Source organism: Mercenaria mercenaria, chromosome 8 (genome assembly GCF_021730395.1).
Source record: "Mercenaria mercenaria strain notata chromosome 8, MADL_Memer_1, whole genome shotgun sequence".
Taxonomy (NCBI): Eukaryota; Metazoa; Mollusca; class Bivalvia; order Venerida; family Veneridae; genus Mercenaria; species Mercenaria mercenaria.
The window spans coordinates 82,062,592-82,075,384 of record NC_069368.1 but is presented as its reverse complement, the minus strand read 5'-3'; the positions used below and the strand labels follow the sequence as shown (position 1 = coordinate 82,075,384).

The following is a 12,793-nucleotide window of genomic DNA, read 5'->3' as shown; positions in this document are numbered from 1 at the left end:
ACTATGTGACAGGTGAGCTAATAAATAGCGTACACAAAAACATCACTCATTTCATTTTAACATCAACAAACATTTAAGATTTCGTTCAATTACAAAAAAAAAAAAACAAAAAGGTGGAGGCATATAAAAGGGTCATTACAACATTAGCTAGATCTGGGATTTTATCTTCGGCTCTCATGGATTTTGCAAGGACAGATCACACTTGGCGCATGTGCGCCTCGTGAGATCCGATCTGGCAAAATCCACTCAAGCCGAATACAGCATCCCAGATCCAGCTACTGCTATAATAACCCTATTTTATCAACTGGCTCAGTTTCTTTCTAGCATTTCTCGGTGTTGAATACCAGTTATTTACCATGCCTACATTCACACTATGTTAAATGCCACTTACCGTATTTGCACTATCTACAGGGTTTTGTTTAGTTGGTGTTGTGTACGGCGATTGTTGATACAGCGAACTGCTTCTCGGAGAATTCTGTTCCAGTCCTCCTGATATCAAAGTTTCGCTCGTTTTATTATGATTCTGTACTTGCACCTGGCCCACTGTAGCACCAACATGGTCGTTGATTGTTGATGTGCTGCAAGTAACAATCAAAGTTATGATTTTATCCCTCATGCAATGTTTCTGCTGGATTAATAAACTCGAATCACATCAATATTTATTGTCCGTAATCATAGAATATTACGAACATAAGCTATGAACAGCTTTTGAACTGTAAATGTACTTACTGACATCATAATCTTTCTTACTCTGGGAACATAAAAATAAACGAAGGTAAGTCAAACAAATACAGGCAGTATCTCAAATATATTTCAATACATGAACTAGAATAGCCCTTATATTACCAGTACGAAATCTGAAACCATGTGAAACTTACCTGTTGGATTCAGCACTAGTGAAAGAACTTGTTACAGATTCATTTCCTCCAAATGAGAATGCTGCGCTGTCTGAACCAAACTCGAGGTTGCCAAACTGCACATCAAGGGTGGTCATCATATTGCCTGGCATCTCTACAGCAGATGCTGGGATCTGTAAAACATTACATGGTTAATACATGACAGATAAAATTCAAGTACTTATAAGACTGAAGTACCTTTTTAATTTTTACAGACAACTTCCATCAGCTACATCCATAAACAGTGTTATAGTGGAAACTGCTGTTGGTGTAAACTGCAATAAAATGTGGTCATAAACTACTACTGATAACTGCTACTGGTGCTCAATAAAAACATTTGTTTTTTCAACTTAACTTTGTTTTGTTTTTTTCTAATTTATTTTTAAATTTATTCTTTTCCAAAAGCAAGGTGCCAACAAATGTTTTTCAGGAGTTTTAGGGTAAAATTTAAGCAGCTTTTTCAAAATTTTCAGGTTTTTTAATTTAAAGGTTTGAGTTGTTTTAAAATTGATCAGTACTATAAGCCTTTTCAATATCTGTACGGACCCTGAATACAATTAAAGTCATTCAGTTATATTTACTTATTTAAAGCTTGGAGATTATTTATTCTCATTTCGTCTTCGTTTCCTTTTTAGTACTACTATGTTTAAAACATCATTTCATCAAATGACGGCATTAATTAATTGTTGTTGTTTTTAACAGGGTTCCCACACTTTTTCGTCTATGAAATTTAAGGACTTTTCCAGGACCTTGTTGTGATTTTCAAGGACCTCTGTACGACATATCGGGTTGTACGTTCCCGTCAATTTTTCTAGCGCCCACCAATGTGCCATTTTTGAGTGTTCCAAATTTCAAGACTTACTGACTAGCTCAAGGTCAAATTTCATTTCCGTACACAACACAAATCTATGCAAGTGGTCCAAATTTGAAGGCTGTAGCTTGAGAAATGTAAAAGTAGGTCACTAGGTCAAAATCCAGGTCAAATTTTACTTCGGAATACAAAACTATGCATGTGGTCCAAATTTGAAGCCTGTACCTTCAAAAATGTGAAAGTAGGTCACTAGGTCAATGTAAAGGTCAAAGTTTGTTTCGGTACACAAAACTATGCATGTGGTCCAAATCTGAAGGCTGTAGCTTGAGAAATGTAAAAGTAGGTCACTAGGTCAAAATCAAGGTCAAATTTTATTTCGGAATACAAAACTATGCATGTGGTCCAAATTTGAAGCCTGTACCTTAAAAATGTGAAAGTAGGTCACTAGGTCAATGTAAAGGTCAAAGGTCATTTCAGTACACAAAACTATGCAAGTGGTCCAAATTTGAAGGCTGTAGCTTGAGAAATGTAAAAGTAGGTCACTAGGTCAAAATCAAGGTCAAATTTTATTTCAGAATACGAAACTATGCATGTGGTCCAAATTTGAACCTGTACCTTCAAAAATGTGAGGGTAGGTCACTAGGTCAATGTCAAGGTCAAAGTTTTTTTCGGTACACAAAACTATGCATGTAGTCCAAATTTGAAGGCTGTAGCTTGAGAAATGTGAAAGTAGGTCACTAGGTCAAAATCAATGTCAAATTTCATTTTGAAACACGGAACTATGCATATGGTCCAAATTTGATGCCTGTACCTTCAAAAATGTGAAAGTAGGTCACTAGGTCAAAATAAAGGTCAAAGTTTTTTCCAGTGCACAAAATTATGCATGTGGTCCAAATTTGAAGGCTGTAGCTACAGAAATGTGAAAGTAGGTCACTAGGTCAAAATCAAGGTCAACTCATGTCAAGGTTCATCTTGCCACTCAAAAATATACATGTGGTCCAAGTTTGAATGTTGTAGTTACTGACAAGAACATTTTAAAAGCTTTTCCCTATATAAGTCTATATGAACCATGTGACTCCCGGGGCGGGGCCATATTTAACCCTAGGAGGATAATTTGAACAAACTTGGTAGAGAACCACTAGATGATGCTACATTACAAGTATCAAAGCCCTAGGCTTTGTGGTTTGGACAAGAAGATTTTCAAAGTTTTTCCCTATATAAGTCTATGTAAACCATATGACCCCCAGGGCGGGGCCATATTTGACCCTAGGGGTATAATTTGAACAATCTAAGTTGAAGACCACTAGATGATGTCACATACAAAATATCAAAGCCCTAGGCCCTGTGGTTTTGGACAAGAGGTTATTCAAAGTTTTTCCCTATATAAGTCTATATAAACCATGTGACCCCCAGGGCAGGGCCATATTTGACCCCAGAGAAATAATTTGAATCATCTTGGTAGAGGTCCACTAGATGATGCTTCATACCAAATATCAAAGCCCTAGGCTCTGTGGTTTTGGACAAGAAGGTTTTCAAAGTTTTTCCCTATATAAATCTATATAAATTATAGAAATAAACAAAGGGCCATAACTCATTCAAAAATTGTTGAACCAGTCTGATTTTCAGGGGGACACAACTAGGGTACCAATACATCATTCTGACAAAGTTTGGTCAAAATCCCCCCAGTAGTTTCTGAGGAGATGCGATAACGAGAAATTGTTAACGGACGGACGGACGGACCACGGACGCAGAGTGATTTTAATAGCCCACCATCATCATGATGGTGGGCTAAAAAGAGGGCCATGATGGCCCGATATTGCTTAAAAATTTCTACTAAATAAATACAGGCTCTGCAAATTTTCTTTTTTTTTTTTTCATTTTGTTTCCTTACTGTCCTCAAACTTTTGTTTCTCAAGGAAACTATGAATCATTTACTTGTCTAGCGTGTTGTGAAGAATTAATCAACTCCTTCATAATAACTACACCTCTGGTGCCACCTACATTATTTATATAATTTTTGATACACTTCTAGCAATTAAATTATTTTCAGTCAAGTTGATGTTTGATCACTGAATTCAAGCGTGTCACTAATCACGATTTTCACAATTGTTCTCGAAAAATAATCGGAATTTCACAGGGCTTCTTAAAAATCAACACAAAAATGACCAATAGCCTAAAATTACTGTTTAAAAATTCAAGCATAGCTACCTATATAGGCTCAACCACAAAAACATCGTTATTTTCGAAAAAGTAAATTGAAATGACATCCATGTCCGCCATTTTGAATCATGAGTCACTTCCCTTAGCAAATTGGGATAATTCCCGGTATTTTCCCGTACCTTTACCGTTCTTTCGCCAAATTCCCGGTATTTTCACGGCCGGGAGTCAATTTTTGAAATTCACGGACTTTTCCTGTTTTCCCTGATAGCGTGGGAACCCTGTTTTAATTTACCAGGCTTTCCAATGGTCGCTGACTAGAACCGAAATTAAGATTTTTAGGACCAATTTTGGGGTTACAATTTTGAAAAGACACCCTAACTGGCCTTCTGTTACACTGAGAAGGGATGGAAAAGGTTATGTGATGAAACCCGTCAAATATTTCTACAAGTTTTCTTGCATGCGACATTCTCAGAAATGACCTGGCTTTGACAAGTTTTGGTAGCAGGACATAGTTTTGGTGGCCTAAAGTTAAGTCTTAAGATCAGGGTGCTAGTACAGCAGTACCCAGAGCTACATGCAAATACATTTAAGGTTGTGGCAAAATATTTAACATTCTGAGAATAAGGTATTTAAAATCTTCCTTATAAAATGTATCTCTATGTACAATACCCCTATTATGGTCCCACATTTGACACAAGGGCCCTTGGGTTACTGTGAAACATGCTGCTTTCAAAACAGGTTATTTCTTTCTTAGAGGCTTTTAAACTTTTAAATTTTTGTAAAACACTGACACCTATGGTAGTCAGGGAATTTTATTAAACCTTACTAGAACCTGAATTGCCGATGCATGTTTTTCAGCTGATAAATAAAGCAACTAAGATATATTTGATTTTTTTATAGATTCAATTAAGTACTATAATTATGCCAATACAAGTTGTGTGCAAGTCTGATAAAAGTTGGTTGCAAAATGTAGTCTCTTATGGTGTTCACAAGCCAAAAATAGCAAATTCTGACCCTTTAAGGGACCATAACTCTGGAACCCATGATGTGATCTGGCCAGTTTTCAAAAGGAACCGAGGTATTATGCCAATACAGGTTTTCTGCAAGTTTGATAAAAGCTGATTGCAAAATGTGGTCTCTATCATGTTCACAAGCCAAAAATAGCAAATTTTGGCCCTTTAAGGGGCCATAACTCTGGAACCCATGATGGGATCTGGCCAGTTTTCGAAAGGAACCGAGATATTATGCCTATACAAGTTGTGTGCAAGTTTGATTAAAATTGATTACAAAATGGGGTCTCTATCGTGTCCACAAGAAATTGTGGACTGACGGACGACGGACAAAATGCGATCACAAAAGCTCACCCTTGTCACTACGTGACAGGTGAGCTAAAAGCGGAAGGATAAAATGCACTTGTCTGCCAGCAAAAAGTCCTGAGTCGGACATAAGAATTCCACACCCCTGCAGATAAGACATCCAATAATTTTTTCTTTTAGTACAGATTATAAATGATTACGTTACCTTTGATGGTGGTGGCAACTTCGATCTTTGTGGCTTCTGTCTCTGTTGTAACATTGCATTCTGTGATACAGTTGATGCTGGAATGACATTTGAGGGACCTGCAACAGACTGTGATCCTGCTGATAAACTATTTCCAGTCAAAGATGACAAACCACTTCCTGTGACACTTGTTCCTGTTAAACTATTACCAGCTAAACTGGTTCCTGAAAGACTAGTGAGACTGTTCCCTGTTAAATCATTGCCACTCAGACTGGAGCTATGTAAAGCACTTCCAGTCAGACTATTCACAGGTAGACTGGTAGATAGTGAATTTCCAAGACTGGTTCCCACTAAACTATTTCCAGCCAGTCCTGAACCTGTCAAGTTATTACCAGTCAATTCTGTTAGACTGGATCCCAAATTTTCATGCAAGGCATTCTGTTGAAGTGATACAAGAGCACTAACATTGGAAGCAGTCTGTGAAGTCATAGAATTCTGAAGAGAGGAACTCTGACCAGACCCAATCTGAAAGGAAAAGAAAAACTTTTATTTAGGTTCAACTATTGTACACGGGTTTTTAATCACAGAGCTTTTATTTCCACTATGTGGATTTTACCAATCAGTAAATTCAAAAACCTTGATTTAAATTGTACTATGACATGAATTATAATAACTAGCACTTCTGCATGTGAATAGGGAAGAAACTCAAACATATATGATACAAGATTTACTTATTTCCAAAAGTTCTCTTGCAGTAACAATGATGTTCTAGTACCATTGTTTAACAAGCTGATAACTTTTAGTGAATTTGATTTCTTTGGGCACGAAATATCCCCCACGAAAATTGATGATTTCACAGTGTAATAAACTGTGTAAGTTTGTATATGAAGGGGAACTAGATTTTGTCCTTAGGACACAGGTGTCCCCCACTCTGGTCACTGTACGAAGTTTCATGACTAGGTGAAATATCTTAAGACATATCAAACACAAACTTTAAAGCACTTGGAAATAAGTAAATCTTTTATCATATCTGCTTGAGTTAATTCCCTATTCACATGCAAGAGTAAGGTAGTAACAAATATGAAAATGTATCAAACCCCTATAGAATTCTTGATTGACTCTGTCGCCTGCTGATTGAACTGGCTGATATAACTTGCCTCCGCACTCATGTCATTCTGTAGGTGTTTTGGGTACAAGCCTCCGAGATCAAACCTGCAATTACATCAATATACTTCATGTAGGGATATAATCTAGCAACTTTTATTTAGGGGCCCAGACTATCAAAAATAAATGTTTAACATTAGGTATATGGGTATTTTCTCCAACAATTTAGGGGCCCAGCCCAAAATCTAGGGGCCATGGGCTACTGGGCCCCTGCTAATTTACATCCTTGTAAATTATATTCTTCTATTTTTGCTGAAAGTACTGAAATTTGTACTTGCATCACAACTAAATTTATGTATACATCTGCACCTTTAAACTCGTTTATGACCTTAAATATAATATTTTGCGACACTTAAAAATTGCTAGGTAGACTGTGTGTGTGTGTGTGTGTCAGAGCTCCAGATAAGCTGTGTATTTGTGTATTTACGCAATTAAAATTGCAGAAAACCCAATTGAATTCATACAGTGTGCGTACTGAAACGCAAGTAAAATTCCTAATACCCAATTCGTAAAAAATAGCTTGCGTATCGCATTTTCCTTATAACTAGAACGGGTACGAGACTTTAACGCTAGATTTGACTGACTCGTTATACGTTACCGCAGAACAGGTTGCAATTTATCGGAAAAATCACAGGACCATTCAGTCGGCTGATCGGTGTTATTTGGACGCTTTGTAAACAATTTTACGCTGATAAAATGTAAAGAGGTTGCAAGAAAAAACATTGTTGCAGCACAAACAAACAATTAGTGGAATATTTTGCTGTTCAACAAAGACAGTTATCTGTCTGTGACGATGTAGTGTCACCAATACTGGATGACATCTTTTGGGAGAATGCATATTGCGGTGACCACATCGTTCGGGATGTTGTGGACGAACTGATCTCAGACTGCATTAAAATTGAAAAAGAAAACAACAGTATAAAACATTCATTACAATTTTAAATACATTTTTGTATTAAACATTGAAGGGCGCCATTAAAATACTTAGTCAGTCCTGTTTAATGATATACACCATGTATACTGTAAGCAAAAAATACTCAATTGTTAGTGCGAGACTGGTAAAATGCCCAATTGGTTTTAGCAAATACCCAATTACTTCTGAAAAGGCTGGATAATGATATCATTTTTACCCAATTCAAATTTCCAATACCCAATTCAGACAATAAGTGATGGGTAAATACCCAATTGCACCAAAAGCTTATCTGGAGCTCTGGTGTGTGTGTGTGTGTGTGTTAAGAAGTTTATTTTTGACAGTATATCTGTCTCAAATGTTTCTTACATTTTCAAATTTAAATTTAAATCATCTAAATACACAATTTTGTACTCCTGTAAAAAATACCAAGTTTTCTGCCAACAAAGAATTTGCATAACGACTATGTTAAAACAGTCCATAAAAACTGTAGCATTAAGACAGTCACTAGCGAATTCTCTTTGGTACAGAAAAACTGATGAATGTGAAGAAAACACAACCAGTTTCAGGTTCTACCCATATACTCCACAAGGTCAGCTAGTTTTCCACCAACAAAACTGGAAAAACACAACCGTGACTGCAGTGTGAATACCATAAAAGTATTTCTTCACATGTTATATCAGAAAGAGTAATGAACTTACGTGTTTGCAAGTGTGTTCGTGTTTGCAAGTGTGTTCGTGTTTGCAAGCGTGTTCGTGTTTGCAAGTGTGTTCGTCTCAATCTGCACTTGATTTGTTGGTTCAGGTGCTGTTGAACCACTGGCTGTAAAAACTTTGGTCTCTGCTAACTGAAACATTAAAACAAGAAAATATCAGAATTTTCCTTTCTAAAACGTTTAACATCTAAAAATATCCAAATTTTTCTTTTCTTTTTTTACTTAACATAAGGGCTTGAATTCTTATAAGCAAGTACTCCTGTCATGCGCTGATTTGTAATGTCACACATCCTGCAACAATTTGTATCTATCCTGCAATCCACTAAATAACCCTAGTACCCTTCAGCCTGCATTTCTTACATCACAGTGTGACATATTTCCAGAGACATTTATGAACAGTCTCTACTTTATAATGTCCACAGAAACTGGTACTTTATCACAATGCAGTACATATCACAATGTGGTATTGTATCTGATTTTAGAGTTGTTAACATTGTTCAAAATTTGGAAAAATGTATTGTAAAACTCCAAAATCGCTAAGAGTGGTATTTCTTATCAAAACTTTGGTTAAGAAATTGGTTAATAAATATTTTAAGTTAGCAAATTGGCAAGCGTTTCAAAGTCATTGAAAGTAACAATCTTGGATGAAAAATTAAGTATAGAGCTTTTATTCTTTTGATTGATTTAGTTGGGTTTACGTCACTCCGACACAATTCAGGTCATATGGTGACTTTCCAGCTTTGATGGTAGAAGAAGACCCCAGGTGCCCCTCCGTGCATTACTTCATCACAAGCGGGCACCTGGGTAGAACCACCGACCTTCCATAAGCCAGCTTATTTATTCTTTTGGGATCCTTACATAAAGGGATTGATGCTGAACTCTGGCCCTAAACTGCTGTCTTGTTTCAGAATTTTCTAATGCTAAACAAGTTTGTTGATGACACATCACCTGATTTATGTTAAATCCTGAAGATATTTCTTATTATGCTGCTAACACAAATTTTAATGCTTTACATAATGTTGAATTTTGTTTTTATCGAGTTCCTATTAGAGGATACTTTTACCACTTTGACCCATACACTGCCGTATATTAAAGTTTACTGCTATAAATAACATACACTTCCAGTCCAGCTGTCAATGTCCTCGTTCCAATCTTCTTTTGAATCACCCCAATTAGATACTGAAATGTAAACCACAATCCATTCAAATACTACATATCAGATAATCAAAATGACCACCGGTCATTTACCGACTACAGGCAACCATCCAAAGAAGGCTAACAGCTAAAATGTTCTTTACTTATTGCTGGAACCATTTTTAGTCTCCTGCTAACAGTGGGCTATTTCAATAAAAATACTCACAATGCTTGCTGAAATACAACTGCTTTTTAGTGAAAAGCAGCAAAAGTATTACCTGAAACTGTATTGGATTTCATACAACATATATTCAAACTCCAACTGTTCTATTGAATTTCTTATAAAATACTCTTTCATGAAATGAACTACTGATTCAACAAAAACACAAAACACAGAATTATTGATTAGTTTAAAATATAAACTATGCATGATACTGTTCGGATAAACAAGAGAGTCATCATGGCCTAAGATCACTCACCTGATTGAACAATTTTGGCATGGAAAATATATGTGAAATTATTTTGAAATTGGGCCAGTGTTTTCTGACAAGAAAGTTTTTTAAGTATCCATTATATGCACAGGGGTCTAGCTAGGTCCAAATTTTTGGGAGAAGTCACTTCTCCCTCAAGCTGATTTAGGGAGAAGTGGGGAGACTTTAGGGAGAAGTGGGAAGACTTTTTCTACCGCAATATGATGTTGAGTGATTTGAAAGGTGGCTGTAAATTTTCTTGTTTCTTGATAAAAAACATTGATGTGATCATTCATTTTCTTAGTTAGATCATTTCCCATACAATGGTAATCCTTTCGTTACAAAATTCTGAAAAAAGTAGTTTTCAAAATTCAAGCTGATGCTGTAAATGTAACCTGCCGAATTTTGGTTATATCTTATATGAAGTGTTTATTATTAACACCAACAAAGAAGTAGAAGTGTATTTATTTTCATAGCTCATTGCACCGAGTCATTCACCAAGGAATGTCAGTATCTCACTCGAATTATAAAACTGAAAGTAAAATGTGTAAACTAGAAATACATATTCAAATAAATTCATCAATGGAAGTCAATTTAACGTAGTTAATACATTACATCAGGGCGTTCGGTTGACCGGAGGTCCCGGGTTTTGACCCGCGAAAATCGAGCAAAACTCATATTTGACCCGCACAGAATATCCCCCGTGCGTCGGCTTGACTCGCGGAAATTTACCTCGATGCGTCTCGAGTTCGAAAGTCCCGCCCCTTGTCAATCAAAATCCTAGCGAATTTCAATATTGTTCGCCAGCACAAGCGGAAGTATGGCAGTAGGCGGAGCGTCGTATGTTAATTAGCTATAGACAGATGTCAATCACGCCACGCGCCGACTGACACGTGGTCATCACGCGGTGTGTATTTAGAACAATAATGCCATGTCATTATCAAAGGTGTTTGTTGTGATCAATGTGTAAAAGTTAATTGATAAACAATGCAGCCTTAGATTATCGTGTTTGTACCACTTGTTAATTATTTTGTGTGCTTGATACGATTGCATGAGCTGACCGGCCGTTACGGTCTATAGCAAAATTATTATCATTGCCGAGGCTTTGTTTGGGCCAAAACAAATAAATATTTAATAAAAGCAGAAATTATAAGTGGTATGGTGAAAAAATGAAATTTAAAACGGTGTTTTATTAAGAATTTTAAATTTGTACTTCCGTTTTCCATATTTGTCCCTCGTTTTCGGGACGCGCATTTTCGGACATTTTTATCATTTCTTACAAGATTTTTCTGGTACAATCTAAATAAAAAGCCAATAAAAGTCTGTATTTAAGAAAAATATGATCACTGTTGCAAAAGCAACTCTTATTTCGAAGAATTTGCCGAGAATAAAGTCATGCAAAGGCACCAAACCCCACCCACTTAAGGCAATGTGCAAAATAAGACAACTAAAATATGAATTGCTTAAGACAATCTGTAATGACTATTGTACTTGTTTTAGATAAAGTATGTGGGAGTTTCATTAATAACAGTATATCTTGACCGCTGAAAAGCTGATCTTGACTCTTGAAAATCTGATTTTGACCCTTGAAAATTTAGGCTGAAGAGTCAATGACTCTTGAGTTTCAGAACCTACCGAACACCCTGTACATGTCGTTCTTTTATCATAGATAACAAATATTTGTGTACCATATTCCAATTAATCGCATGGTTAATCAGCAGTTTCTTTAATAAAACATTGTGTTGTTTGTTTTTTTTGCACTCGAACATGTTGACAATTAACCCAAAGTGTCAAAGATAAACGCGGCACTGATTGGCTTAACACAACAGACTCTGGTGTACCGGATAATCTGATTTGCTTTCACACTTCTCGGGAAAATCTCACAAGTACCTGAGGTAGGCGGAGCTTAAATTATGCTACCGGCGTGTGTTTGTGTATTCGACACTCATTTATGACACCGTGCAAATTGTCAACAGTCCAGGTAGCAGTAATTAGCGAGTGCAGAAATCAAAGAAAATCAGGCGACTTGCATTTCCCTTTGAGGTTAGATTTGAGCGAAGTTTGAAGTTCTAGAGCGCCTATTTCGCTCAAGTCGCCCACTCGCGAGAGCCCTGATGCATATAGGAAATTCTGTATACATATATGAGAAAGTGACTACCGCCTCAGGTGGCTTTGTTTTCAATAAACTGAAATAATTTGAACTTTCGTATAGCGTCACCAAAGAAACATTTCTGGGATATTATTTAAATTTCATAGACAAACCTTATGCCCATGTTTTATATGAATTAGGCAGATCATTAACAAGTGTTTTTCAATAATTTGACCTACTTCTTTTCACCCAAAGTGACCAAGGTACCGTATCTTCAAACAGTCCAACATTCTGACCAAGTATCATGAAGATCTTTCAACAAAGTGAGTCTATTTTTTTGTTGGTTGTGTTCTATTCTCCTTCTAAGGATCAACAGATTTTATTTTCAATGAACAGGTGGCAGGTTCAAATATGAGAGAGCTGAACTTGACCGTGTTCAAAATTGTCCCTTCTTATGAGGGAGAATCGCTTAAAGTACAGGCTGAAAGAACTTTCAAGGAAATATTTAAACTAGAAATTTAATATGTCTACTTAAAAACTCACTTTTTGGTTCCTTTTCTCCTATCACAGCTGTTTCGTTTGTCCAAGTGTCAATCTGAGGACCATTGTCAAACTGGGAATTCTTATTTTCAAACCCTCCACGATTTGTTCGGAAAGACCTGCAAGCAAAATATACTGCATCAGTTTACAATTCTCTCTTACCTTTCGTTGGACATTAAAATATGAAAATATACTGTATAACCCCGTTTAAACGCCCCCGGGGGCGATGCATTTTACGAAAAATTTGATCCAAACAATGTCAGTAACTCGTATAAACGCCCCCCTATTCATCCCAATTCATGCACTGACATATTAACCCGACACGTCATCGTACTGGGAAACTGTGTAAAGTCGCGCACTGAGTGACGTGATCCGAGTTAAATTCGATCAATACTATAGCTTTT

The 12,793-nt window shown here is 36.5% G+C and overlaps 1 protein-coding gene across 1 annotated transcript in view; it reads right to left on the bottom strand.

The window, feature by feature from the left end:
- LOC123565981 (protein lingerer-like) overlaps positions 1-12,793 on the bottom strand; it is a 79,753-nt gene that overhangs the window by 36,216 nt on the left and 30,744 nt on the right. The window contains exons 6-12 of the mRNA XM_045359740.2: positions 12,393-12,508; positions 9,274-9,335; positions 8,143-8,288; positions 6,465-6,579; positions 5,389-5,892; positions 879-1,030; positions 392-578 (exon numbers count right to left, since the gene is read on the bottom strand). Of these exons, the coding sequence (XP_045215675.1) occupies positions 392-578; positions 879-1,030; positions 5,389-5,892; positions 6,465-6,579; positions 8,143-8,288; positions 9,274-9,335; positions 12,393-12,508 (1,282 nt within the window). The remainder of the gene's footprint in view (positions 1-391; positions 579-878; positions 1,031-5,388; positions 5,893-6,464; positions 6,580-8,142; positions 8,289-9,273; positions 9,336-12,392; positions 12,509-12,793) is intronic.